The sequence below is a fragment of the Pyrus communis genome, chromosome 15, assembly GCF_041283825.1.
Source record: "Pyrus communis isolate YQ-2024b chromosome 15, ASM4128382v1, whole genome shotgun sequence".
Lineage (NCBI taxonomy): Eukaryota > Viridiplantae > Streptophyta > Magnoliopsida > Rosales > Rosaceae > Pyrus > Pyrus communis.
In genome coordinates, this window is record NC_142579.1 from 28,919,495 (window position 1) to 28,946,935 (window position 27,441).

Below are 27,441 nucleotides of genomic sequence, written 5' to 3' on the forward strand. Positions count from 1 at the left end.
TTTTTTGTCTTATTATTTCTATAAAAAAATCAATATAAAATATTGACGTGACTTAACCATGACTGCATAAAATAAAAAATGATGGAAATGATATCCAAACAGGAAAGCAGACCATTTACCTCTGTCCACCGCACCCAAAATCACCCCAACCACCCAAATTCATATAAAATAAAATAAAAAATTTGATTAAAAAAGTGGATAATTAAGTATGAAACCAGATAACTTAGTTTTCTGTTCCCCACACGCCCTATATTCCCATATTTTGTTTTCATGTCAGGATAAGGTTCGCCCTCACTCATTTATTCTCTTTTTTACTTCTTGGTTATCTATTTACTCAAACAATAGCATATTGGCATAAATACTTTTTCAATATAAACATTCATGGAATCAGCTGGTTTTGTTAGTCAATAGGGTAGAAGACTCACAAAATTATTTCAATTTTTATTTAATCATCATCGTATAATTGATCAACAATTAAATCAATTTAAAACGTGTCATGTGAATACAAATCTGAATTTCATCTCCACCCATTAGATCACCCCTTTGGTATATTTAATGACTCAATTGAGTGTTAATATCCCATCTCAGGCACATTTTCCCTCTCTCTGTTTTCCATCTATCCAAAATTCGCACTCTTTTCTTCTAATCCAAAATCTCTCAACTTTTGAACCAGGACCCAGCCCACATCATGTCAATCGCTCTACAGAGAAACGGCGGTGGCGGCCATAATATGAACCGACGGCCGAGGTTCATCCATGGGGCGCCTTGCATCCCCATCTACAACTCGTCCGAGAATAAAGGGTTTGCTCAAGATCGTCGTCTTGACCAGGAGGACTCTTGCAGCAGCTCGTCGTCTTCAGTTGGAAGGAACAGCGACTCGTCTGATGGGTCGTCGGAGGGGGAGGAATCCGGTGAGACTGAGGTGCAGAGCTCGTTTAAAGGACCGTTGGACACCATGAACCAGCTAGAGGAGGTTTTGCCGGTCAAGTATGTTACTTGGTACCTTACTTTATAGGTTTTGAACTTCTGATTTGAATGATCTGGATTTTGATTGGTTGGAGTTGTAGTTTTAGTGAATTAGAAAGTTGGGTTTTGTTTTAATTTGGATTTTGATTGGTTGGTTTTGTGGTTTTACTGAATTAGCAAGTTGGGTCTTTGATATAATCTGGATTAAGATTGGTTGGTGTTATATTTAATTGAATTGGGTTTGGTAATTTTAGATAAAGTTTGATGCTTTGATTGTTATTTGAGCATATTATTACTTTTTGTTGAAAAAAAAAATTAGAGCTTGAAAGTTATTAGCATGTGGGTTTGTTAATGATTCAGTAATTTTCAGAATCTTCAAAAGATGCAAACTAAACAAGAAGGAACGGAAAGAAGCAATTATGACTGAACGGCGATAAAATGACCGGTTCTGATTATGACATGATTAGGATTTGTTAATCACAACTGGGTGGATTCCCAAATATTGTTCTAAGAAATTAAGATTAAAGCCTCACTCATTTCTCAAAAATTTGGATTTGTTTGTATGCTTGTTTGGTTTCGTGAAACTAGAGGAAATGAGAAGAATATTAAATGTTTGAGCGTTGTGGATGCTCTTCTTGTTTGAGCATTGAAAAGGGAAGTCAGTCAAGATACGTTGTTGGCAATGTCTAATTTTCATTTGGATTTTTGTTTGTTGTCACTTCATTGTTTTCTTCCTTTTGGTCTTTACGATCCTCTGGTGATGAAACATGTTTGAAATTTATTTTTCTACCTTATCTGGTCTTCTCAGCAACCCGCAAAGCATTTAGAAAAACTTTTGAGGGTGTCGTGGTATGGCGGCGATGCAATTACAATATAGTTCTTATCCCCTTTTTGTCATGTAAGCTGATAAGCTTGTAGTTATCTTTTTTTACTTTTGTTGAAGTTTATTGACACACAAGCCTGAATTGATGTTCAGTCTTTAATAAAAGAGGAAAATTGAGTTCTTGACTCTGTCTTATTAGGAACTTGATAAGTTCAAGTTTCAAACTTCTCTAATGGTTTAAAATGTCTTAATGGTTGAACGAATTAGGCTGAAACAAACAGGAGGGTGGGATCGATTGACATAAAAATGTCTTAGTGGTTAAAGTATTGCTCAAAAGTCAAAACGCCTTGAAAGGGAGGCACTTCACACTCCTTCCAAGGCTTCCATGCCTTGTGCAAGTTTTTGTGGCTTCGTTGTTTTGCTTCACGCGAGAATAAAATTTTGTTTGTGTGGCAATATTTAGCCATTATGGTAGGATTAGATGAATCTTGAAGATCATTAAGTACAATTGACAAGCTCAAGAACTTTAATTACATATATTATCTTATTTGTTTCATGCATTTTGATTTGTGATATATTTATAATGTCTTCTTTCTTATTTCAGGAGAGGTATATCCAAGTTTTATAGTGGTAAATCAAAGTCCTTCACAAGCCTAGCAGATGTCTCGTCTGTTTCTTCTGTCAAGGAACTTGCAAAGCCAAAAAATCGTTATACAAAGAAGCGCAAGAATTTATTAGCCCAGAATTATTTTCAGGATAAAAACTGCAATGACTCTATGACGAATAATAGTGTTGTGATATCAAAGAGGCCAGCTGCTAACCCTAGTCGAGGATCGTTTATTATTGGGGAGACTTTGAGCAGCTCTCCTAGCTATAGCAACGGGGAGGGATCCAACTCCATTTCACCATCACCTTCTTCCTGTCTTCCACCTCTGCCTCCACACGGTAGACAATCACCTGATAATGAACCATCGCCACCTCTTCCTCAATGGAGTTCTCCTTGGCGATCATTCTCTCTTTCTGATCTGCAGTGCATTGCTGCAGCAACACCTGACATAACTGGCATGCGAGTTTGAAGCGGGGAGGACGACAATCTACATTGACATTTTAGCTTTCCATCCCTTTTGCACGATTCTGGAAGAATGTTGGTTGTGTTTAAGTTTGGTCTCATGGGTTTTTCCACTGTAGTTGGGCATCTTGAAGATCGAATCAGAGTTAAAGTATTCGCTACGTATAGGATTTAGTTGTTAAGTGATGACGAGAATGTGTCATTTTGTATCATGCAAGCATCAATTTTATGTTTCTGTTTCCGAATTTGGGAATGTTTTCCATCTTTTATAGACGAACAAATTTATTGACTAAGTTGGTTTTTCTTTTCCTTATATCCAATTTAGTTGTTCAATTCAATGCTCGTCCTGGGAAAGGCTTACGGTTGATACTTAGGCACCCGTAGACGGAGAAAGGTTGCCGAAAGTGATGAATGCTCGAAATGCTTGAAGAACGAAACAATTTTCAGAGATGTTATTGGTACTTGGAAATAATCATCCTACTGATGAAATGCTCGAGGAACGACATAGATTCTAAGAGATGTTACTGACATTCAGAAATATCGTGGAGGAACAATTCACAATGTTCTTAAAAGGAAAGGTCGCTTGTGTAGATGCACTGAGCGGTTCTATTCATAATACAGTGATAATTTGGAAAGGTAATGACGCTTTGAATGGGTATTTCTCTCTCTAAACTGATATAGTGATATAGTCAAATACTGTCCTTTTAAACTGTTAATAGATCAAAGGATAGGAAAATGAAGGGGAAAAAATGATAGCAGCTTCCGAGTTCTGTTGATATAAAATAAACAAGAGTAACAAAATTGATCTCATCCCTTGTGAATAACTTCATCGTATATATTTCATGATCGCGTACCGTTTATTTCCAAACATATATATACAATCATTAACTGAATGATTCCGATCATAAAATTTATACGGTGAGAATATGATATTTGCAAGGAATATATGCATTTCTCAAGGATATGTGCGTTCCCCGTATAGACATGAACCCCCCTCATTACCCTACGTGCGACTCTCACTGCATACGGCTCGCACAAAGACTCCTAAATTTATCTCGAGCCTTATATAGGGATGGAAGTATTATTCATAAAAATTTGTCAAGACGGCTAGATAACAATATAACATATTGAAACATTACACTTTAATTTCTCTAATTGAGTTACAAGACATCAAAATGGAAAGTAAAAAAAGGAAAGCAAACTTGAACCAAGTTAAAAATAGAAAAGAATCCTAATCTCTATCCTATTAGTAAACAACACTTGTAGACGACTACATTACGAAAAGACTATATCTCGCCAAGACAATTTCTCCAACTGAGTTACAAAAGCCTAATCCTAAAACAAAACCCTAAAACCCCTTTGTCCTAACAGGACACAATGCCCCAATATAAAAGCAAATCAAACTGGTAACTCCCTAACTTTTCCAAAATTTCTAGTTCTGACACCGGATAATGGAGATAAAAAAGAAATTACAAATAAACGCTCAAAGATAAACAACTCGCCACTCTAAGGAATTCACCAAAAAGATAAGAGTTTAATGATAGGAAGAAAATACTCTTCACTAAACCAAGTTTAAAAGTAATTATTAAATTATGAATGATCAATTTCTATACATGAGTAAGATTTTGAAATTGGCTAGGCATGGAACAACCTTCCATGAATAGTTTACCCTTATTAATGGTGATACATAACCATGACTTAAAAATATGCATGAACTTATTTAATACAAATCATGAATTTAAATGAAAACATTGAACAAACTTTTAACTAAAGATGATAAATGCACCGTCTTATAATTAGATGAGTCCAGATTCGGTATCATATGCCTAATAGTGATCAAGCACTTCTTGGTTGGTTGTTGTTTATGGAATAGTGGGTTTTGTTTCAACTTCCACAGAGAGAAAGAACGCTGCATCGTGGAGGACATTTTTGAATACAAACCTTGAGGCTCTTCGACGGAAAATTTTTTGTCTTAAGAACATAGTATCAAATACTACCCTTGAATTGAAAATTTTAACAATTTGACCCTAATTTTCCAACAAGTTGTGTCATGGAGGACATTTGCGAATACAAACCTTGAGGCACCTTCGACGGGCAAATTCTTGCCTTAAGAACATAGCATCAAATATTACCCTCGAATTGAAAATTTTAACAATTGACCCTAATTTTCCAACAAATTACTCATTTCAAACACTACAAATTCCTGCAATTTCAACTAACATCCTTCAATTAATTTTTGTGCAGCTTCTTCTGCAGCAGAGGAAAACGCAGAAAATGCATGAAACAGACTGGTCGCTAAGTGTTGAGATTCATGCACAGCCGTTTTACGGAAAACTGAGAAAAATCTGCAGTAATCAAGCCAATCAGCCAACTCAGACACCCACGATAAAAACCATATTAACTGCTAAGGCCACCCATTGACTGGCCAAACATCTGTAAAACTTTCAGATGAACAAATATATATATATATATTAAAATCAAATCTAATGGTCAAGAAAATTTCCCTTTTTTTTATTTTTTTAATGGAAATCCCTTCTCATATATATATTAAAATCAAATCTAATGATCAAGAGAATTTCTCTATTTTTTTTTTTTTTAATGGAAATCCCTTCTCATAAAGGACATGTATATATGTATATACACACACATGCAAAAAAAAAAAAAAAATGTAAAAAAGAGAATACAAGTTTTTCTCAGGAGAAGGGGAAAAGCCGAGAGGTTTAATGACACCAAGCGACAATGCCATAATAAAAGTTGGAAGCAAACAATTTTTTTTTTGTTTTTCCATAAATGATTTCTTGCTTCAAAGTAATATCTAGAACAAACAAAATCCTCTCAAAAATTGATAAGAACACCCACATTGTGATAGGACCTCAGCATCGGTTTCGAATTTCTGGACTGCCAGCCTCACTCCTGCCTTTAAATCTTCTGGGTGCCTTCAGTTGTGACAGAAGACAAAAACAGAGAACCCATCCCAAGCTCCCAGCAGAAGAACAGCTTCAAAAGGTTCGATTTTTATCCTCAAAATCTCATATTTTTTAATTTTTGTTTTATGGGTTTCTTTTTTTTCATCTGATTCTTTGACTTTTATGACAAAAAGTTCATTTTTTTTAATTTTCTATTTTCTGGGTATTTTGTAACCTCTGTGTTTTCCCGACAAAAAAAGGTAGCAGCTTTCTACGTTTTGGAGCTGCGGAAAGACATGGCTTCGAGGTCTGCGCTTTTCACAGAGGAGAAGTTCAAACAGTTTCACAGCATCGACCGAAATCTGTACACAATTCTGGTGCTGAAGCTCTTCCGGGACCCACTGGAGTCCATGCAGGTACTGGCCCTGTGGCTCTGGCTGGAGAGAGTTGGGTTCAAGAACGTGGTGAAAAAGATGCTCTCTTTGCCCTACATTTTGATCAACGAGCTCGCTGACGAGTCCGTCACTTGTCTCGAACTCATCAGCGGGACCCATTTCTCTCTTCCGTCTGAGCAGACTGACATCCCACTCATACAGAGTTTTATAGAGAAGGAAATCTCAGTCCAGTTTTTTCACCAGAACCGGGACGCAGCGGCTCGAGACGTCACTAAGGCCGTCAACGAGGTCTGCCTCCCGGCTTTCGACGACATCATGCAGAAGGCAATGCAGCGGGATTTTGCTCAGAACTCTGCGGATCACAGTCATGTAGTATTACCTTCACAACCATCGTCTTCGTCTTTATTCCCATTTTCTCTTTCAATTAATCAGCAACCTCTGCAGAGGAACGAGGCGACGCCACCACACGACAGGACGATGTTTGTGACGTTCTCAAAAGGGTACCCGGTGCAGGAGTCCGAGGTGAGGCAATTTTTCAAAATAACTTTCGGGGCTCGAATCGAGTCGGTGCAGATGCAGGAGGTGCAGCCATACGAGCAATCACTGTTTGCGAGAATTGTCTTCCACTCTCCGGCGACGATCGAGGCCATACTCAACGGGATGAGCAAAGCCAAGTTCACAATCAATGGAAAACACGTTTGGGTGAGGAAATATGTGCCGAGAAGGACACGATCTTTGCTTCCACCAATGCTTTGGCAACCAGCAATTGCTCCTTTTTGGGGATGAATTGGTTTAGAAGGTGGTGGACTTTTGTAATTATATGGTGAATGTTTGATGAAATAAATGAAAGTTTGGAACTTAATTTGTATCAACCTCTATATCCTTTCAAATTTTGCAATCTTTATAGCTTTTTATATACATTTATATGACCATTTTAATAGAGATGAGACCCACGTAAATTGGTAAATCTTACCTATATTAAAAATATGGTACAAATTGTGACATCTCACATTGCCCAGGAGAGTGATCCTTATATGTATATTCTCATCCCTACCTAGCACGAGGTCTTTTGAAAGCTCACTGGCTTCGGGTTCCATATGACGGCGAGCACGCCTTGATTTTGGTCGGGATATGTCACAAATGATGACATAAATATTTGTATAATCTTTTTAACAAAAATACTAGCCTTACCACATAGTTATATCATCTCTCCAATAAAGACGAGACCAACATGTATTGGTGGGTCATATCTTATTAGAGAGATGGTACAAATAAGTGGTAAGAATAACATTATTCTCTCTTTAATATAGATAACCATATAGAGCTCAAGAACATATGTGAGTCTCATCTCCATTAAAGAAATGATGCAAATATATGATAAGATTTAAGAGTAGCATTTTTTATTTTATAACTAAAATATAAAGTGAATAAGAAAAGAATTTTTCTATTTAAACATCACTATCCATCTACACTCCACTAAAAATTTTGAATTTTGGCCTTTTCTAAGAACACCACTATTGTTACCAAATTGCCCTTAAACACCAACCCACCACACCACACCCGGCATTATGAGAATTTTCCGGTTCGGGTCTAATTCGATTCATTATTGGATTATCAATGAGCTTATGATATCTCATTGATAATCCAACATTGCATTTATGAATACATTGTGGAAGATATGTTAAATTTATTACTTTGTTGCGCAATTCTAATAGATATCATAATTGCATATAAATGTTATATTTGAGTCATAAGTTGAGACCCAACTCTTGTTAGTTGTCAAGGATTAAGAAATAAATGTCTTTAAATTTACTTAATCACGAGAATGTGATAAGTGATCAATGTATAAACCAAATAAAGGGAACAGATTTAGACAACTCGTTTGTGTAATTAGCAAAACTACCAATAAAACACTTGTTTTCTTTGAGGGAAAAAAAGCTATAAAAATACTTGTTTCCTTGGTTCAAAAGGGACATATTCAATATATTTACCGTGAAAAGAATTTTGTTGTTGATGATTTAGCTCGTTTGGGTCAAGTATTTTTTAGCAAACTCATTATTCTTGTAGTCTGTTGTTAGTTGCATATATGGCTAAAGTTTCATACTCTCATGATATTCTTATGTAAGCTTTCTTTTTCTTTTAGGCTTACGTCTCGTTATTAACCGGAAAAAAAGGAGTTGTTTACTATTAAGTAAGATGAAGAGAAATTAAGAGTAAGATTTAAGAAACTAAGACACGGTCATGGTTGATGTAACCAAATTTAGTTTCTAATTAAGAAAACAAAGCTTCTCTAAATGGGTGATTTAACTTTTGTAACTTGGAAGGTCATAGTCTAACCAAAGATTGGAACTTTAAATTTGGAATGAAACAATGACAATCCTTCATCACTACTCACTAGTAATGGCTTCATCATACCTTTGACATTTTGAGTAGGATCTTAATGAAGAGGTAGCACACCCAAGCCACTACTTGGAACACGTGCCTTCTTCATCATGCCATTAAATAAACTTGAAGTCCTCAAATTTTTTTGTAAATGGAGAATTTATGATGTCATAAATTTGATGTATTCGAGTTCGACTCTTCTTGTAATTTTGACTAATATGAACTAGAATATTACAGCAGAATTGCACTTAGCTAAATGGGCTAAAGTAGTGTTCTTTCTTCCTTCCAAAAAAAAAGTAGTGTTCTTTCTCGTCAATATCCAAGTTTGGATAACTATCTCTATAGTTTAGATGAATTTTTTATTTACAACATCGTTTGTTAAAAAAATAAAAAATTGAAGGCTTGGTGGGCCACACATTGTAGAAGCCTTTGGTGGGCCACTTTCAACCAAAATGAACCCCATCTTTCATTTGACAATTTGTAGACAATGACCCAATGGACCTTCATCCTGATGGATAGGCTCTCTCCCTCTCGTTTCCCCTCACAGTGCAGAAGCAGAGGGCGGGTGCTCCAAAGCCTGGTCGTACAGTTCACGGTTCTGAATTTATAAAGGAAAAAAATGGATTGGGGTTCGAATGGAGAAGAACCCACTTCGTGGGAAGAAAATTACAGTGTAAATTTGATTCCGTCGGAGTTATTTTTCAAGTTCCGGAAAGAAGTGCAGGGTTTAAGGGTCGGCCTCAATCTGGAGGTATGAAATTTCAATTTCCTCAAGATTTTTACTGTTTTTTTACCTGTCCAGTTCAAGGGTTTGAATTTTTTATTTATAATCCAATGCTTAATTCTCTGTTTTCTGTGTTAATATGAAGAATTACTTGATGGGTTCCTCCATGCCAGTCACAAGTCAAAGTGTCCTGTTTGTAAATATTTTTTTATTTATTGAAGTTTTGTTTGCATTGGGAAGGTTCGTTATCTTCGTGTTTGCAAACACTGAGTGCCGTTTGATAACTATTTCGGTTTTAGTTTTTGGTTTTGATTTATTGGGTAGAGTTAGAGCGAAAGTATATGGGGGAGAGAGGGACGAAAAGGGTGGAGAGGGGGCGGTGGTAGGGAGGATGGAGAAATGGTTATCAAACGGTTCCTAAACAATCCATGAGAATACTGGATTTCTATGTGTTTATATTGAACAACTGAAAGTACTTGATAAAAATTGCTTGCAGTTGTTTGTGTATACAGTATACATTGTGGAATATTAGCCGATATGCATAGGTCTTAGGTTCGACTATTAACCCGCATTGATTGCTAATGAATTCTGATTTGTTGGGATCATCGACTTGGTTCAGTTCTATAATGCTCCAATCAATGAGTTTCAAGGAAAGATTGTTTTGAAGCCGTTAGCTCCTGAACGGATGTGGAAGTTCATCTACGAGCCTATCCATCAGGATGTTCGTGTTCTTTCGAAAAAGATTCCTCTAACTGGATTTCTAAATCTCCAGGTTTGATTCCGCCCGACCCTACTTTCCTAGACTACCAACGTATATAATTTCGGATCCTTTGCACCATCTCAAGCACACTTCGATTAACACATGCCAATCTTATTAGGAAATTAGGAATTGATAATATTGTAGCTTCAACATCATATAGTCTGCTTGTGTGCCCCCTTGCCTGGACTGAGCCAATATTTGTTGTCATTCACACTACAAACTGTTGGAAAAAGCAGGTTGGCATCGGCCATAATTTTCAAATGAATGCAATTGGATGGAAATGGAAACTTACTACTTGTTTTGGTGGAGATGGTATATCTCGTACTCGGAATAAGACAGCGGTTCACGTGGTTCCTGGTGTGGATTTGCGCTTTGGGTGGAGGGCTGATTATGTACTTCCAGAAATCACTGGGCAAGTTTCCTAGTCTTGTATGGTTGATTAACTTCGTACTGAAGAAATATTACATGCATGTTGTGTCAACTTTTTCTTTCACTGTGATTAATTGTGGCTTATGGTTAAAACTTTGAATTGATTAGGGCTCTGGGTACTGGTGAACCATGGTTCAACATGAACTCGGGAAAGCTGCAAGCATCGCTAGATAGAGTTGAGACCATTGTAACCTATACTGATATCTACAGATTATACAAGCCTAAAGGCCAGGTACGACAGTTATTGAGGTTAAGCACTTATTAGATGGTAGCTGAAAATGTACTCGTTTTCCTAGCTCTTATTGTTGTTCTGTTTGTTCTTATTTTCTTCATTGAACCCATGAACACCGTGCGCAGGGTTTGAAATGTACACCGTATGGGGATGTAGAATTTGGATTTAGGATTAATCTGCTACAAAATAGTAAAGTGCATTTTTCTTTTTCATTTTTTCAGCAGGATCAGCAGCAGAGAACTGAAACGGATGTAATTTCTTATTCAAGTCCTTTGGATCCCTTGAAGTCAAGCGACTTTTCGTCACACAATGACCGTTCTACATGGATCAATGGACCAGAGGATGCTGCAGATTTACACAAGTAAATTGTACATGCTGTTATTTCCAAGAGCCGAGCATGCTTGCAAATCAGATCACGGTTTTATCTACTTTTCTTGTTTAGCATCGTGTAAATGATATTTAAATTTCTACCTAGTACAACTTTCACCTGGTTCTCCATCTTCTTATTGGGTACTACTACCGATCCCTTTGAATTCGACTGTTAAAGCAAAGTTTTCAGTCATAATTTATATATGTCCTCAATACGAAATGAAATTGTGTGTCCTCTGCGATGCCCATGTGTCAAGAAAGAGAGAACTTTCGATATAGTTAATACTTTGCTCCATAAAATAAGGATTCTCTCTTTCGTACAGACAAATTACAGCTTGACATGTGAGCATAAATTTTTTACTTTTATCATTTCTCTACCAGTCACTTCGATAAGAGCGTCGACTGTGATTTGGTGTGATTTGGACCGGAGGTAACGAGAGGAACAGTGGTCTCTTTGAATTTTGATTTGTTTGGGTTGAGAAAAGCTGGTGGGTGGGATTAGTATTTTGGTGGGTTCTAATTTGTTTTGTTGATCATTACTTTCCTTTTGGAATTTAAATCTCTGAGGAGGGAAAATATGTAACGCCACTCGAGGACGCACATGAGTCACCCCCACCCCATCCCATCCAAAACCTAGCCGTTGCAAACTCAACGGCAAAATTCCTCTCCCACCCCCACCTCCTCTATAAATTCAAAAAGCTTCTTCCCCCACTCCACACTTGTGAAGCAAAAAACCCATTCGATTCCCTGAAGCAATTCAAATCTTCAAACCCCGAAAATGGCAGCCTCAAAATCGAACCTCCGAAGCTCTTGTTCCTTCCCAAATCTTCTCCTCTCATGTCTGAACTTCACTCTCTTCATCCTCTCCGTCACCTCTCTGGTTCCCACCGTCCTCCTCCGAACGCCCCCAACTTCAATGGGCATGGCATTCCTAATGATTTCCGGCATCTCGATTCTCTCCTCCTTTGTAGGGTTCTACTCTCAGCTCACCCACCTCTGCTTCATAACCCACGTTTCTCTCCTACTCGCCTCGCTGGTCGCGCAGCTGCTCGGCACATTGGCATTGTTCACCAAAGAGCGCAGCACCATGTCGTTGATCAAGTCACCACGGGACCCGAGAGAGGCCAAGCTGTTGGTGAGGTTGGAATGCGGGGTTCTGATGGCGATGCTGATGATGCAGGTGTTGGTGTTGGTGATGAGCTGCGTGGTGCAGAGCTGCTGGGTGAGGGAGTATGAAGGGTTGGAAGCCGAGAGGGAGGCGATGACGAAGAAGAGGAGCCGGCGGATCGCGAAAGTTCAGGAGGAGTCCATGGAAAATGCTGCAAAAATAGCTGAGGTGAAGGCCAAGGAGCTGGATGAGAAGATGAAGAACAAGTATGGGCAATGGGTGAAGACGTCTGAGTTCGAAGGCTAAGGAGGTAATTTCACAGTTGGGGTATAGCAAAGCAAGCATTTGAATGGTTGGAGTATTTGTTTGCTTTTTGGTCATTTAGTTTTGGGGTCACTAGGGTTTATGTAATGTAAAGCTTATGACTTGTGAGTGGTATTAATTTATGATTTGTGGCCGTTTGTTTAAGTACTCTGCATTTTTTTCTTTAATACTAAAAAAATAGAAGGAAAGAGATAATCGAACTTGAGACCTTGAAAATGTTTTAAAAGAGAAGGAAAAACAAGGGTGCCCAGAAACCTAAATATAATCTCACCTAAGTTGTTTTTCTACTATGGGATAATGGGTCATAAAAGATTTTGACATGTTTTGAACTGTTTTTGAAAGAGTTAAAAGTGATTTTTTGAGCTGTAAAAATATTTTATCAACTGGCTTAAAATAAAATACTCATTTTATTTAAAAGAAATGAATTTAAGAAAAAGGTGATGATAAAGAGATTAAGTTTTTAAATTAAATTATGTGTGATCAATACAATACAAACCCGTTAAATAACATTCGAGTAATAATTAAATACAAAGAAAGAGGAAAATGTTAGCAAAAAAGAAACGAAAACGCCAACACCCGCAAAATGATCCAACGGCTCACGTTGATCTTAATCATCAAAGGGCCCACAATAATACGACATCCGATACCTTCTCTTGTAAATATTTTTTTATCTTCCTAAGATAAACGTCGTAAAGCGCCTTGTTGTAAATTCAGGCATCGCTGAGCGCGCCTTAAAAAACAATGCCTTCCACTTCTTCATACCCCAAAATTCCAAACGCGCCGTAACTGTTACCCAGCAGCGCCACCGCAAACCACCGTGCCTTCCGCCCCGAAGTGTGATATCCATCAACCGCCGACGAGCCAAAAGACTGCGCTTTTGCAACGAGACGCTCCGATTCTTTGTTACTAAGAAATTGAGTAAGCTCACTTTTTCTTTTTCTTCTTTAATCTGAAATTGCATGCGAATTTTTGTGTTTTAATGGCGGAAATTCCTTAGCTTTCTTGATCGGTCGCCGAAACTATGGCGTTTAACTGTAAGGAAGTAGGTGGGAATATCTCGGCCGAGTCGACTCAGTCGACAATGGCGACTGTTGCCTTTTTCTCTTCTCTCTCCCCAACAAAAATATAAAATTAAGCCACAAGAAAAAGAAATATTTGTAATTTCTCTGACATTGTAGATAATCGATTGATTGGTGACGTGGGGAGAATTATTGACTTAATTAATATTTTTATAATATTCCCAATATTTATATCATTATCCATGTCCGGCTTACAGTGCCCATGTTTACGCTAAAAGTTTCTAAATTTTCTTATTAGTGCACCGCAAATTGCGAAAATATGATTAGGGTAAAGTTTTATCCATTAATTATTGGGTAAATCTTGAATTTTTATGTTATAAAAGAGGTCAATTGGGGAGGGGATTTGATCATTTGGTAGTTTTTTTGGTACAAAGAAGGGATGTTATGCTAATTATCCACTAATTATTTTTCAAGTCCCACCATTAAGTGCATGTTATGCTAATTATCCACTAATTAATACTAAAAAAATCTTTGACCAAGATTTTGACTACCATTTTTGTTTTTGTGTATTTTAGGAAATAATTGGTATTGATAGAAAAAATTGATATAAAAAAGAATAAAAGAATGAGGTTGCAAGGGAGGAGAGCTGGCTGCCAGGGATTTCACATGTTCTCTATCCTGGCAATGATATCAACTTCTTGAAAACATTTAGAGAGCTGCCCCTGGTTTTGTCCACAAACTGTGTGTTTGCTGCATACCCACTTGTTGCTTCTTTCACCAGATAGTTAGTCACACTGCTTCCAAGCAAAGTTACCGAGATAAACAGGTTATGACCGTCTCTGTTAGGACCACTTTCGAGTTTTATTTTCGAGTGCTGGAGGTCTAGAATCCAAACTTTATCTTGCCCCATCATCATCATGGGAATCCAAATTTCGGGTCCCGTATGATGTGGTAATCACTACATACCAGGAAGTCACATTTTTTTCCATGAATAAATAAATAGACTCAAGCCTACGTGTTGTCATCTTTATCTTATCCACACTATTTGCAGCCCCACACTTGACATCTAGGTAGTTATAACTGGCATTTTATCCGCAGCCATGTTTCTTGAAATTTTTTTGCTTTTGTTTTAATAGACAGCTACATCCAGCAGGGATCAAACAAGCGTTTCACATGCTGGGAATTATTGTCACCATCTTTGTGACATAAGACATTTCTTAAGAAGCATCTCCCCCTCTGTGAAAGTCAATTCCAGAGGAAGAACTGTCCTGATGTTGACGATTTCAATTGACAAGGCTGTGCTGTTGAGATTTTCCCATGTCGATTATAGAAGTCATCAAAAGTTTCACAGGATCAATGCCACTTGGTACGTGTGAGTTACAGTTGTATATTTCATTCGTATTGGATTAGTTCATTTACTTTCAGTTGCATTCTTAAATTCTGGTTGTACTGTACGCTGCAAGGTTTTTCTTCCTTGTATGCGGTTGTATGCTGATGTCCTATATGGAATTTTTTTAGTGTTATTTGATCTAGCCACTTATTTTTGTTCCTTATGCAATACTCTTATTAAAGTAAAGGCCTCTCCTTATAGTTAGTTGTTTAGTATATTAGCAGCGCTACATATCTTTCATTATCTTATTTCATTACCAAATGGACAGGAAAAGGGATTCAAAGTCCTCCCATCCAAGGAAGATGGAAGAGCTGTCAGTAGAGATTCCAACACAAACTATTCCTCACTGTGAACCATCAAAACATCCTGATCTGCAATTTGACCGGCTGCAACCATCAGATGAAGATTTAGATCAAGAGAAAAAGTTGGAATTTGGACAATTTGTTGCACGAGAGGCCGCACTGGATGAAGAATACTGGGTAAGTAATCACTCTCTAGATGATCACATCTTGGCAAAATTTTCCTAGTGTAGGTTATTTGTGCCCACAAATAATATTTGGTTTTTTGGTGCTTTTGGGTTTGTGGCAGACAGCAGCATGGTTACGTGCAGAAAGTCACTGGGAGGAGCGAAAAAATGACCGGTGTGTACTGTAGTTCTTTATTACTTTCAGATTTCCCTCTCTGTCTTTCTGTCTGTCTCTGTCTCTTTGCCTTTGGTCTTTGTTAATTGAACTACTCTAACTAACTGAGGAACATAAAGTTCCTATCATAGGTAGGCTGACTAGATGGTCTATACCATCTGAAGTCATCATATAAAGCTTTACATGCAGAGGAATGGTCCTGCCATTTTAAACAAAAGCTGGCAATCAAGGTGAAAGATAAAACAAGGGAATAAGGAAAGGTTCAGAACTTCTAGTTCTGAATCAATCAAAATTTCTAGAGAACTACCCCCATGACTGGATCCTGCCAATGGTCGGTTTCCCTCTGCATGTGCAGTCTTTAGTGGGCTCCTAGCCTCTAGTAATTGTTTTTATCAATCAAATGGACGGTTGGGCACTGCTGATTCTAGCTATGCTTGATTGACACAGATTTGCTGAGAGTAACAAAAGGAAATTTGCAGACCAGGTAGAAAAGATTCATTTGCTTTGCATTCTCTACGTGTACACATGGAATGTATGTCTCAAATAAAATTCTGAATTATACATATAATTTTTTTAGGAATTTAATGCTATAAAAAGACGAACAAAGGGGCTGCAGAGGCAGACATGCACATGCATTATCACGGTATGACTATGACATATTTGAATGAGCGTGTTTCTGGTTTATTAGTTTGAACTCAGAAAACCCTTCTTTGCATTAAGGCGTGTTATATTTAGCTAAAGTACCCAATCAATAAAAATATACCATTGACGGTGACTGTTTGCTTTTGAATTGTCAGGTGAAGAAGGACACAAAGAATGTGAAACGTACTGTTGTGAAAAGTGTAGTTGGAACACTTGATTTGAGCATTCGGTACTTGTTGGATGGAGAGACCTTTCCAGGGGTACAAGCTTCTTGTTTAAAACTAAAAACCTACACTGCATGTGTGTCTACCAGTTGGTCCAGTTTATTGGCTTTGCTGAACTGACAATTAAATTAATTTCTGTTGCAGGAACGGGCAAACGCTCCTCTCTTTTGCAGTATCAACAGGACACTGTCAAGTAAATATGGTTATATTTCAAACTTATGTGTGGCCAAAGCAGCACGACGCCAGGGTATTGCCAGCAATATGTTACAGTTTGCTATTAGATCCGCAATGTTAAATGGTAGGATGAAATACTGCATGAAATACTGCATGAACCGTTCTCTGGGATTATAGAAATGTCTGACTAGGGCGCACTTGAATTCCTTTTCTGAGTCTTCTCATTCCCTTTCTTTTTCTGTTTAATTGTAGCTGATGTCGAACAGATATATGTGCATGTGCATAAAAAGAACAAACCCGCGCAGGAACTGTACAATAAGCTGGGCTTTGAGGTATTATCGTAGTTGTGCATTTGTAGTTTGCAGTTATAGCATATCTTTGATTTAGACGAGCGCTAATGCCACTTTTTCATTATTCCCAGATCATCGAAAGGGCGAGCTCTCAATTGTCTGAGGAGCAAACCTATTTGCTTTGTTTCAAGGCCTAAAAGCTGATTCAACAGAAATTCATGAATTGTATTTCATTCTTTAGGAGATTCAGAAGAAAATTATAGTAGAAGAATACTCATGTGTACATGTAACATGAAGTTAGGTCAAAATCCGAAAATTTTACTTCCCGTACAAAGTCATGGTGTCAGAGTCCCTGCAAAGGTTCTTGGTATATAATGTACTTCCTTGTTCAACAAACGTTGTCAATGAAAAATGATATTCAGTAGAGTTTACTTCTTTGTCCAACAAATGTTGTGAATGAGAGATGATCTCTCTCTCTCTCTCTCTCTCTCTCATTATTTTCGCACACCATTTCTTACCTCCTGAACAAAAGGTGAAAAAAGATGTGCAGAAATCGCTTCCATAAGCTTAACAAGTCGTTATAAAACAAATAATATGTCCCGCACATAATTACACAAAGTCCTAAAGTTTTATATAGAACATCTGCAGCATGCTATAGGTTTATCTAATGCAGAATCTGCCTTTCATCACTGATCAGTACGCATAAAAACACAGCCAAAACAAGTTCACACATCTTTTCTTCCATCTGTCCTTCGGATTACCTAAGTTTTTTAGGGCGAAAGATACTCTGTCCAAACGTGGATCGGACCATTTGGATAAACAAGGGAAGCTGCAGCAGGGCAAAAAGAGTCACCGGAATACTTGCCAGCAAGGTGATTGGGACGGAAACCCAGTTGAATCTCTTGCTGAGCACAATCGAAAGTGTTGCACCAAATGCCACCATCGTCGCGGCTATAGCAAAGAAGAGAGTGGCCAAACCTATTATCAACCTCTTTGGTAGTGACTCTAGGAAATCTTTTTCAGCATAACGCCCGGTTAGGATTGATAGAAACATCAAAAGGGAAGTTACCGAAGAAAATAGAGCTACTGTATCCGAAACAACAAATACCAAGAATACGACTGACTTCTTCTGTAACAACATTGGAGCTCCTTCGTCGTCGTTACCTCCAGGTACTGTAAAAGCAGCCGCAAACACAACTGTGGCAACGAGAGTTGATACGAGCATGCAAGAATTTGACGTATCTATTAGCCATTTCTCTCCGCTCTCGGCCAATAATTTGTGTTCCTTGGTGAATAATTCTCTAGCAGATTCTCCGTTTTTGTTCTGGCTCTCCTTATAATAGGGGTGAACTAGTTTCTCCACCTCCTAAATATACAGAATAAAAGAATTATTAAGAATGTGAAAATGTGTGTATACTAACAATTCAGAAATTTTCTGAGTAAACACCTCGAACCACTGCAGTTCTCTCTGCATTTGTAGAGCTGCACCGGAAATTGATGAGAGTTGCGGAAGAGGAGCCAACTTTGCTGCCAGATGCAAGATGGAACCCCCCGATTCAAGTAGTTTAGCAGCCATTAATTTACTTCGTGCAGTCTTATCACACACAGTACGAAAAAGATGTTCATGTCGAAGTTCAATAGCCAAGTTGAGTAACAAATATCGGTTGCGGTGGCGAACCCATATTAGATCTGGAAAAGATTCTACGAGCATACTTATAATTTCAACTATGCCATTTACAGTGGCTATGTGTATGATATCTGGCTTCAAAAGATAATTGGACCGCCAAGAAGTATGCCTCCGTGAAAGTTGTGAGCAAATACGTTTTACTAGTTCAACTGCACAGTGATGTCTAAGTTTTGCATCTTGGAGTTGCGTGAAACTTGCTGGTGCTGCAAGTTAAAAATGTGAAAGATGCCGAGTGAAAAGCATACAGCATGAAGAACTGCATCAGAGAAGCAAATTACACAAGAGATCATACCTATTCGTTTAATAGCTCCAAAAAGTACTCTTCTTAACCCGTGAAGAACTGCTACAGAGAACAAAATTACACAAGAAGTGTCAAATATTGCAGATTGATACCAGACAATTCCTTTCGGAGTTACGTAGCCGGTTTCACCTCTAATTGATCATTAAAAGTTTAAAACCATGAAGTTGATTGGCAAAACCCTTTTCTTAAGAAATACACTAAGTTTGATACTTTTACTTCAATCGACAGTACAACTAATTATATCTATTTCACTGCAACCCCTATTTTTCCTTTCTTTTATCCTTCTAAAAGATGATACTCAAGATAGAAACTTGCTTGATATCATCAAAGGTTGCGCAACTACAGAGATAAATCTCATAATCGACATTTTATTTTCTCGCATATGATAAAAAGCTGAGAATAATTAATACAGAATTTGCAAATCCTGACCTCCATACTGTTCTGGTGTTGCCATTGTCTGAAGGTTTTGGACGCTTCCATGGCGAGCCACATAGGTTCTCACTGACTGTGGTGGTATAGTGTCCACTTCAATGGGGAGAACTGAAACCAAAAATAAAAATAATACGCAGCCACTTAAAAATCAGTACAAAAAAACAAATTGAACAAGTGAATGGGAAGTTGTTAAAGTCGAAAAATGAGACGAGGCTCTTAACATGAGTAAATGCAGCTTTCCCAAAATCCAAGCCTGCTGCCACTAAGGAAGTTTGATTGATTCCTTGCCAAAACATACAAAGCAGTACAAGCTTCTTTATCTTTAGCAATGGCCAACTCAGGATATATATTAAGCACATACAGTGAAATTTCTGTTGCAGAAAATTATAAATCAATCAAATTATAATGATAGGGATAGCGAAAAGGAACGATGTTGTTCCACATTGTGCACAAGAGTGGTTTTTACCATGGAAACCTGAGGCAATAAGCATATTGACTAGGTTAGCAGCACAGTGGCCAGTAAAAGGATGACCAGGCTCCTCATTTGTAGTTACCAACTATTGGATGTCATTATTAAAAGTAGGGTTAAATATTAGAAGAATAACAAGTGGTGTCTAGTGGCGATGGAGAAACAGCTCACCTACTGTCGTTGCCATCTGTTATATATTCGGTCCTCCCTCTCACCTACTGCTTTCATCATTGCCCTCCCTCTCACCTACTGTTTTCATCATTGCCTTCGGCTCTTCCTGCTGTAAAAGCCAAAGCTAGATAATAGATTAAGTTTAGAGGGATTGCAGGTCATCATGATGTTGGCAGTAGCTGTCTTGTTTATTCTTCCATATATGCTGCATCTTGTAACTGTTTTATTCATGAAATATACATCAAACATTCAATATGGTATCAGAGCGGGCATCATCCTGAGCCAGTTCTGTATATCGAACCTGCTGTGTTTATTTTTCAAAAACAATGGCAGATGGAAGTATCATTGCTTCTTCATCTGGAAGCGCTTCTGAAATGGATATCAATCCAAACCAACGACTCAGTTCAGTATTATTGAATGAGTTTAATTATTTGCCATGGGCAAGGGCTGTTAGTCTTGCTCTCGGTGGAAGATCCAAACTCGGTTTCATCAATGGCAGTCAACCTGCACCAGATGCTTCTTCTCCAGAATATGGAGGGTGGCTATGTAAAGATCAACTGGTCATGTCATGGTTGTTAAATTCTATGGAAAGGAATATTGCTGAAATCTTCAGCTATTCCGAGTCGTCTCTCATCCTTTGGACCACCGTGAAGGAGATGTATGGAAATCAAAACAATGCAGCTCGCATCTTTCAACTCAAGAAGGATATCTCCAACATACAGCAAGAAGGTAAAAGCTTTGTTCAACATCTTGGTTCTTTGAGAAGCATGTGGAATGAGTTAGATGTGTACAGACCTCACACAACTGATCTCTCTGTGCTCCTTAAAAGAATTGAAGAAGATAAAATTTTTCAATTATTGTCTAGCTTGAGCTCAGAATATGAGGATTTGAGAAGTCACATTCTCATGAACTCGGAGCTACCATCCTTCACTAGTATCTGTGCAACTATCCAACGTGAGGAAGTAAGGAGAAAAGTCATGAACAATGGTATAAAAACCAACGTGACAGAAGCTAGGGCTTACCTGACAAATGAAAAAAGATATAAAGGAAAAAACCCTCATTTAAAGTGCCTACATTGTGACAACATCGGGCATGTGAGAGACAAGTGCTGGATCCTACATCCAGAACTCAAACCTGACTTCATGAAGGATAAATCCGCACCAAAGACAAGTCGAGCACACCCTCGTGCCAACACTGCAACATCTTCATCTATCAACAATGTTGATACCTATCAACAGTTCACTGCAAATCCTGCCATCTTTTTAAATGAGTTCGCAGCGTATCTCCAACAAAAGAAGGGAAAAAAGGATGGATCGGTTGATCATGAAGATGGAAGTACTACTGCATTGATGGGCAAATTTGCAGGTTTTTTAGCTGATGCTGATTATGTACCTCAGACAGACTTGAAAGGTATCGTAACTGCTTTCCAAACTGCTCTTAAAATAAATGAGTTACATGATTTTTGGGTTGTAGATTCTGGTGCCACAGACCATATGACTAATCAAATGTCAAAGTTACATAGATTTGAGAAACTACATAATCCTTCACATGTATCTGTTGCTAATGGTGAAGGTGCTAGGATTGTAGGAAAGGGAAAAATCCACCTGATATCTGATCAAATAGAGTCTATGGCCCTATATGTCCCATCATTTCCATTTCAACTTCTCTCAGTGGGAAGAATCACAAATTCCTTAAATTGTTTGGCCATTTTTTCACCAAAAACTGTCATTTTTCAGGATTGTATAACCAAGAGGACGATTGGTGAGGGGTTTTACCTTGATGGTCTCTATTACATATCAAAAAGCTCTTCCTGTGGGTTCCATGCCAAGTCAAAGTCCATCCATACCTCCATTCAAGCTTCCACCTTGTGGCACCAACGACTAGCTCATCCATCTCAACCTATCTTATCCACCTTATTTCCTGACTTAGGCAAAGAATCAACCCACTGTGAAACTTGTCATTTGTCAAAGGCAACAAGACTACCTCTAGGGTCTTCGATGTTTAGAGTTTCTCATCTTTTTGAGCTTGTACACTCTGATATATGGGGACCAACCAATGAATCTTTTGATGGTTATAAATATTTCATAACTTTTGTTGATGATTATTCAAGAGCCACCTGGTTATATTTGTTAAAATCAAAAAGTGAGGTGATGGAAGTGTTTAAGGACTTTCACAACCTTGTCAAAAATCATTTTTCTTCTCAAATCAAAACCCTAAGGTCTGATAATGGCACAGAATACATGTCCCAAGTCATGACTCAATATTTGAGCAACAATGGCATCATACATCAAACTAGCTGCGTTGGCACACCCCAACAAAATGGTGTTGCCGAGAGAAAAAACCGAGATCTCCTTGAAAAAACTAGGGCATTGATGTTACAAATGAATGTACCAAAACGTTTTTGGTCTCAAAACGTCATGACAACAGCTTACCTGATCAACAGATTACCTAGTAGGGTTTTGGGGTTCAAATCCCCAATGGAGATAGTCAAGAACAGAAAGGTGGACTTGTCTCACCTTAAAGTCTTTGGATGCATCTGTTTTGTTCATGTTCAGTCATTACATCGAGACAAACTTGATCCTAGGGCAACTAAATGCATTTTCCTTGGCTACTCGTCCACACAAAAAGGGTATAAGTGTTATAATCCACAACTTAAGAGATTAATTGTTTCAAAGGATGTTCAATTTCATGAAACTAACTCTTATTACAGTAAGTCTCTGGATAGTACAAGTCAGGGGGAGATTATCTTGGACATGTTTCCACTGCCAAGGACTGAGATACTCGACAATGCTGGTGATCAAACTCACACAATGGATCTTGTGGCTCCAAATCAACCGGATTCATATGACGACAGCAACATGCTTGTAGAAGATGAAACTCTACGAAGTATTGGTCCTGAAGAACCTTCAGAAGAGTCTCTTCCTACCATACCTCGACGAAATCCAACTCGTGAGAGGCACCCACCAGCAAGACTGCAAGACTTTGTTACGTACAAGCTCAAGCACCCCTTATCCAACTACTGTTCTTATCAAAAGTTGTCACCTAATTACACTGCCTATTTGAGTAATATATCTGCGCATGAAGAGCCTCAATCATTTCAAGAAGCTAACCAATCCCAAGTGTGGCAGCAAGCAATGCAGGATGAACTGCATGCACTCGATCAACATAAAACCTGGAGCATTGTGCCACTGCCCAAAGGAAAGAAGATAGTAGGCTGCAGGTGGATATACAAGATTAAATTCAACTCGGATGGGTCTATTGAAAGACACAAGGCACGATTAGTGGCCCGTGGCTTCACTCAAACATTTGATGTGGATTACAAGGAAACCTTTGCCCCCGTTGCAAAGATGAACACAGTGCGCGTACTCTTGTCTGTGGCTGTCAACAAAGGATGGCCTATGTATCAAATGGATGTAAAAAACGCCTTCTTACATGGTGAGCTTGAAGAAGACGTCTACATGAGATTACCACCGGGTCACTCTCAAAGTCATAAACAGGATGTTGTGTGTAAACTGCACAAATCAATTTATGGTCTTAAACAATCACCGAGAGCCTGGTATGCTAAGCTCAGTTCAGTCCTTATCAGTGTTGGTTTTGGAAGAAGCAATGCAGACTCCTCTTTATTTGTACGCTCAGGCACCGCTGGTACATTGGTTGTTCTTGTGTATGTTGATGACTTGATCATCACCGGAGATAACCCTGAAGAAATCAAAGAACTCAAGCACTCCCTTCAGCAACGCTTTGCAATAAAAGATCTTGGTGTTCTGAGATACTTCCTTGGCATCGAAATGGCTACATCTCACAAGGGCTTCTTCCTTAACCAGCGCAAATATGTTCTGGATCTCCTTAAGGAAGCAAACATGAGTGATGCTAAACCGGTCCCTACACCTCTTGACATTAAACTTAAGGTCAGCTTAGAGGGTCAATCTCTTCCAAACATAAGTTATTATCAGCGGTTGGTTGGTAAGTTGATATACCTGACCATCACAAGGCCCGACATTACCTATGCTGTCAGTATTGTTAGCCAATTTATGCACTCTCCCACGATGGAGCACTTTAACCTAGTCAAAAGGATACTTCGGTATCTAAAAGGTTCTGTGGGACGTGGTATAATCATGAAGAAAAATGCAAGCACTCAGATTACAGGTTATTGTGATGCAGATTGGGCTGGCAATTCCATTGATCGTAAGTCTACAACGGGATTTTGCACGTTTGTGGGAGGCAACCTTGTCTCATGGAAAAGCAAAAAACAAACTGTAGTTGCAAGATCCAGTGCTGAGGCAGAATATCGGGCAATGGCATCTACTGCGTGTGAACTAATCTGGCTCAAGGGTTTACTGTGTGACTTAGGTGTTTTCAATCATCAATCCATGTCCCTTTTCTGTGACAATCAGGCTGCAATGCACATTGCTTCCAACCCAGTTTTTCATGAGAGAACCAAGCACATTGAAGTCGATTGTCACTATGTTCGTACACAAGTTCAATCTCAAGTTATCCAAACGCATTTTGTAAGGAGCTCGGATCAACTTGCGGACCTATTCACAAAATCATTGGCCTCTCATCAGTTTCAGCTTCTTCTTGGCAAGCTTGGATCTATCAACCTACTGGATCCAGCTTGAGGGGGAGTATTGGATGTCATTATTAAAAGTAGGGTTAAATATTAGAAGAATAACAAGTGGTGTCTAGTGGTGATGGAGAAACAGCTCACCTACTGTCGTTGCCATCTGTTATATATTCGGTCCTCCCTCTCACCTACTGCTTTCATCATTGCCCTCCCTCTCACCTACTGTTTTCATCATTGCCTTCGGCTCTTCCTGCTGTAAAAGCCAAAGCTAGATAATAGATTAAGTTTAGAGGGATTGCAGGTCATCATGATGTTGGCAGTAGCTGTCTTGTTTATTCTTCCATATATGCTGCATCTTGTAACTGTTTTATTCATGAAATATACATCAAACATTCAATACCAACAAAAAGTACCACACCAACTCCTTATTCTCAGAAGCGAAAGTGGCAGCTAGGAGCAGCGGAGTTCTTCCTTCGGCATCTACACATTGTGCCAATTTTAAATTTTCCATCAACAAAGCCTTGGCAGACCTCAGACTTCCACCTATTGCAGCATAGTGAAGTGGTGTGAATCCCATTTCATCCTGCATTTCGAGGACATCCCTAGGAACGCGTTTCACTAATTTCTCTACGAATTCGGAGTGCCCTTCGCTTGCAGCAACATGTAGTGCAGTCATTGATAAATTCGAGATCCTGGCTTTCGCAGCATGAGGATCATTGTCCAGAAACTTGCTAGCCTCTTCCCAATCGCCACTGAACGCAGCACGGTGGAGTGACACGTAGTAATCCAAGTTCACTTTTTTCCACCATATTTGCATGAATCATTTACTGGGTTCAGTTAAAAACCCTCACCCGACAAAAAAGATGATATCTTTAAGTGCGATTAATGCAATAGAAGTAAAATCACAACATGGGTGATTAACAGCTGCACAATACAGTGATAGGTAGCAATCCAAGTTCACTTTTTTTCCACCATATTTACATAAACCACTTACTGGGTTCAGTAAAAAAACAAAAGAGATTTTTGTGTGATTTGCTTATTATACATGCAGTAAAGTAAAATAAAAACATGGGTAATTAACAAATTAGCAGTAGCACAGTACAGTGGTAGGTAGTACTAGTAATCCAAGTTCACATTTTCCCACCATAAGCATTTCTGGGTTCAGTTAAAAATCCTCAACCCCCAAAAAAGATGACATCTTTAAGTATTATTGAGTGTTATACATGCAGTAAAAGTATAATCCAAAACCAAAACATAGGTAATTAGCAGCTTACCTTCTTCACAATCATTGCCATACTCGGTAGGAACAGACCCAGTTTGGTTTCCACCAGTTGTGAGATAATGACTAGTGGTAGTGTGATTCCCCTCGACATCGAGTGCCAATTCTGGAATTCTACTGTTTGGGACTGCCATTGATTCGGTGTTGTTTGTGTGTTATTTTTTCTGCTGCAAAGTCTCGTCCGGTTCTGCGAGGACCCTAAATATTAGAGGAAGGATGCTTCGCTTGACCTGGTCTTCCCGTAAAGAACATGAAAATGTATGTTCTTTCCCCTTTTTCTTTCTTTTCTGTTTTACTGCTTTCTTATTTTTCTTTCCGGACTCGTCTCTTTTGGGGTTTTAATTATTCCAGAAAAAACAGGATGACCAAGCGATTAAGCAAAGCCTTGATTCCCATTAGAATTGTTAAAAATGGAAACCAGGTGAGTCAGAGTATCGGAGACTCTGATAGTCATTAGATTATGAGATGAGACTGCAAAATCCAACATGCATGCAAGGTTGCTTCCTACTTGTTTCCTTATTACTGCCGCGAAATTCCGCACTTTTTTATTCTGTTGCAAAACCTTCGATACCCTTGGGTTAAAAATAAAATTTAGACTTCAACTCAGAAACATGTTTTCTGTTTATTAAAAAATAAATTTAAGATTCTTAAATTTTTTTTTTTTTAATTATGTAAATTATCTTAATTTAATTTTATTAATATTTTAACTAAAAAATATTTAAGTTCTGATAAATGACACACCCCGACCGAGATCGGAGCGTGCTGGCCGTCACACCAAGGTGACGTAGCCATGTGCACGTGCGGAAGCTAATAAAGTAGTAATGTAAAAGTACGAATAATTAAAAACTAGCATACAAAGTACCAAAACAAGTGCTAGTAAGTGAGATACAATTTCAGAGCAGGTCTATAGCAGCCCAAACGAAAACGACAACAATAGTACACCCGAAGGTGACCCTACAATGGTGAGTGTCTGTCAGAAACGCCGGAAAGCCCTCTGGGGAAACCACCGCAACAGCTAAGCAACTAGAACCTGGAGGGGCGCAAAACAAAAGCGTGAGTGGGTAAAAACAAAGCTCTTTGAAAACCATTTATAGAAATACTTTATATCCCCTCGCCGTAAAACCTGTATACTTCCCAGAAAATAAACATATATACATATGTATAGGTATGCCAAACATGCTCACAGGTATGTCAATCATGCTCACAGGTATGTCAAACATGCTCATAACGATATGCAAGTGCCCAGGTATAAACATATCAATATCATATAATCTGGCAGCCGGAGTCACCTAACGTGACCTGTACGGCTGCATCTAGAGCTCAAATCTCACAATCAATAACTGAACCTGCCCACGAGTCGGAACCACCTAAAGTGGTCTGTACGACAGGCCTGGGTGTAAAACATATGTACGCTCTAGTGCTACGATCACGTGAAGACTGTGCGAATAATCGCGAGTCACCTACGAGTCGGAACCACCTATAGTGGTCTGTACGACAGGACTGTGCACCTAACTTGGATCCAAGCTGAGCGTGTGGTGCGGGAGGTGAACATCACGTGACGGACTGTGCCCTACTCTGGGCGGGAGCACTAACACCGGGGGTGCAGGTTATGAGCTCTCTAATCATCTCAAACTACTGCTGAAAGTAAATATGAATACCACTTATCTGGCA

The 27,441-nt window shown here is 38.6% G+C and overlaps 6 protein-coding genes across 13 annotated transcripts; 5 read left to right on the forward strand and 1 right to left on the reverse strand.

Annotated features, from left to right (window-relative positions):
- Positions 1-360: 360 nt before the first annotated feature.
- Positions 361-3,171, forward strand: LOC137746778 (uncharacterized). The gene is made up of 2 exons (XM_068486787.2): positions 361-987; positions 2,394-3,171. Exons 1-2 carry the CDS (start codon positions 689-691, stop codon positions 2,863-2,865), a joined length of 771 nt encoding a protein of 256 aa, XP_068342888.2. The 5' UTR covers positions 361-688; the 3' UTR covers positions 2,866-3,171.
- Positions 3,172-6,060: 2,889 nt separating this feature from the next.
- LOC137708104 (uncharacterized) lies at positions 6,061-6,945 on the forward strand. Its single transcript, XM_068447135.2, has one exon. It carries the CDS (start codon positions 6,061-6,063, stop codon positions 6,943-6,945), a length of 885 nt encoding a protein of 294 aa, XP_068303236.1.
- A 2,082-nt stretch (positions 6,946-9,027) lies between these two features.
- On the forward strand, positions 9,028-11,251 carry LOC137711532 (uncharacterized). Of its 2 annotated transcripts, none has more exons than XM_068450779.2 (5): positions 9,028-9,292; positions 9,885-10,037; positions 10,262-10,437; positions 10,563-10,686; positions 10,908-11,251. In XM_068450779.2, the coding sequence occupies exons 1-5, from the start codon at positions 9,161-9,163 to the stop codon at positions 11,049-11,051; spliced, it is 729 nt and encodes a 242-aa protein (XP_068306880.2). In that variant the 5' UTR covers positions 9,028-9,160; the 3' UTR covers positions 11,052-11,251. The 2 variants fall into 2 exon arrangements, with proteins under 2 accessions (XP_068306880.2, XP_068306888.2); XM_068450787.2 differs by having other exon boundaries at positions 10,911-11,251.
- A 504-nt stretch (positions 11,252-11,755) lies between these two features.
- Positions 11,756-12,631, forward strand: LOC137744267 (Putative membrane lipoprotein). Its single transcript, XM_068484126.2, has one exon. The coding sequence runs from the start codon at positions 11,834-11,836 to the stop codon at positions 12,467-12,469; it is 636 nt and encodes a 211-aa protein (XP_068340227.1). The 5' UTR covers positions 11,756-11,833; the 3' UTR covers positions 12,470-12,631.
- A 542-nt stretch (positions 12,632-13,173) lies between these two features.
- LOC137718916 (GCN5-related N-acetyltransferase 6, chloroplastic) lies at positions 13,174-17,315 on the forward strand. 6 transcript variants are annotated; one of them, XM_088685786.1, is made up of 11 exons: positions 13,189-13,405; positions 14,082-14,332; positions 14,387-14,872; positions 15,165-15,375; positions 15,485-15,537; positions 15,985-16,021; positions 16,115-16,180; positions 16,335-16,439; positions 16,548-16,701; positions 16,830-16,909; positions 16,999-17,315. In XM_088685786.1, the coding sequence occupies exons 3-11, from the start codon at positions 14,778-14,780 to the stop codon at positions 17,062-17,064; spliced, it is 867 nt and encodes a 288-aa protein (XP_088541912.1). In that variant the 5' UTR covers positions 13,189-13,405; positions 14,082-14,332; positions 14,387-14,777; the 3' UTR covers positions 17,065-17,315. The 6 variants fall into 6 exon arrangements, with proteins under 6 accessions (XP_088541911.1, XP_068314490.2, XP_088541912.1 ...); XM_088685787.1 differs by having other exon boundaries at positions 13,200-13,405; positions 14,660-14,872; XM_088685785.1 differs by lacking the exon at positions 14,082-14,332 and having other exon boundaries at positions 13,174-13,405; positions 14,643-14,872.
- Positions 17,316-17,412: 97 nt separating this feature from the next.
- LOC137718900 (uncharacterized) lies at positions 17,413-26,051 on the reverse strand. Of its 2 annotated transcripts, none has more exons than XM_088685783.1 (8): positions 25,766-26,051; positions 24,892-25,286; positions 19,754-19,844; positions 19,509-19,658; positions 19,285-19,395; positions 18,847-18,894; positions 18,315-18,757; positions 17,413-18,233 (listed from the first exon to the last, which is right to left on the reverse strand). In XM_088685783.1, exons 1-8 carry the CDS (start codon positions 25,902-25,904, stop codon positions 17,625-17,627), a joined length of 1,986 nt encoding a protein of 661 aa, XP_088541909.1. In that variant the 5' UTR covers positions 25,905-26,051; the 3' UTR covers positions 17,413-17,624. The 2 variants fall into 2 exon arrangements, with proteins under 2 accessions (XP_088541909.1, XP_088541908.1); XM_088685782.1 differs by having other exon boundaries at positions 18,847-18,897; positions 19,754-19,838; positions 24,889-25,286.
- Positions 26,052-27,441: the final 1,390 nt, after the last annotated feature.

What these genes read in the sequence shown, in the direction of transcription:
- LOC137746778 (XM_068486787.2), top strand. Translation starts at nt 689, where the DNA reads ATGTCAATCGCTCTACAGAGAAACGGCGGTGGCGGCCATAATATGAAC. An exon ending in GAGGAGGTTTTGCCGGTCAA is followed by an intron (nt 988 to 2,393) that starts GTATGTTACTTG and finishes TTCTTATTTCAG; the next exon opens with GAGAGGTATATCCAAGTTTT.
- LOC137708104 (XM_068447135.2), top strand. Translation starts at nt 6,061, where the DNA reads ATGGCTTCGAGGTCTGCGCTTTTCACAGAGGAGAAGTTCAAACAGTTT.
- LOC137711532 (XM_068450779.2), top strand. Translation starts at nt 9,161, where the DNA reads ATGGATTGGGGTTCGAATGGAGAAGAACCCACTTCGTGGGAAGAAAAT. An exon ending in CTGGATTTCTAAATCTCCAG is followed by an intron (nt 10,038 to 10,261) that starts GTTTGATTCCGC and finishes TGGAAAAAGCAG; the next exon opens with GTTGGCATCGGCCATAATTT. An exon ending in GTACTTCCAGAAATCACTGG is followed by an intron (nt 10,438 to 10,562) that starts GCAAGTTTCCTA and finishes TGAATTGATTAG; the next exon opens with GGCTCTGGGTACTGGTGAAC.
- LOC137744267 (XM_068484126.2), top strand. Translation starts at nt 11,834, where the DNA reads ATGGCAGCCTCAAAATCGAACCTCCGAAGCTCTTGTTCCTTCCCAAAT.
- LOC137718916 (XM_068458387.2), top strand. Translation starts at nt 14,778, where the DNA reads ATGTTGACGATTTCAATTGACAAGGCTGTGCTGTTGAGATTTTCCCAT. An exon ending in ATCAATGCCACTTGGTACGT is followed by an intron (nt 14,879 to 15,164) that starts GTGAGTTACAGT and finishes CCAAATGGACAG; the next exon opens with GAAAAGGGATTCAAAGTCCT. An exon ending in GAGGAGCGAAAAAATGACCG is followed by an intron (nt 15,538 to 15,984) that starts GTGTGTACTGTA and finishes TGATTGACACAG; the next exon opens with ATTTGCTGAGAGTAACAAAA.
- LOC137718900 (XM_088685783.1), bottom strand. Translation starts at nt 25,904, where the DNA reads ATGGCAGTCCCAAACAGTAGAATTCCAGAATTGGCACTCGATGTCGAG. An exon ending in TGGTGTGGTACTTTTTGTTG is followed by an intron (nt 19,845 to 24,891) that starts GTATTGAATGTT and finishes GACATCCAATAG; the next exon opens with TTGGTAACTACAAATGAGGA. An exon ending in GGAAAGCTGCATTTACTCAT is followed by an intron (nt 19,396 to 19,508) that starts GTTAAGAGCCTC and finishes TTTTGGTTTCAG; the next exon opens with TTCTCCCCATTGAAGTGGAC.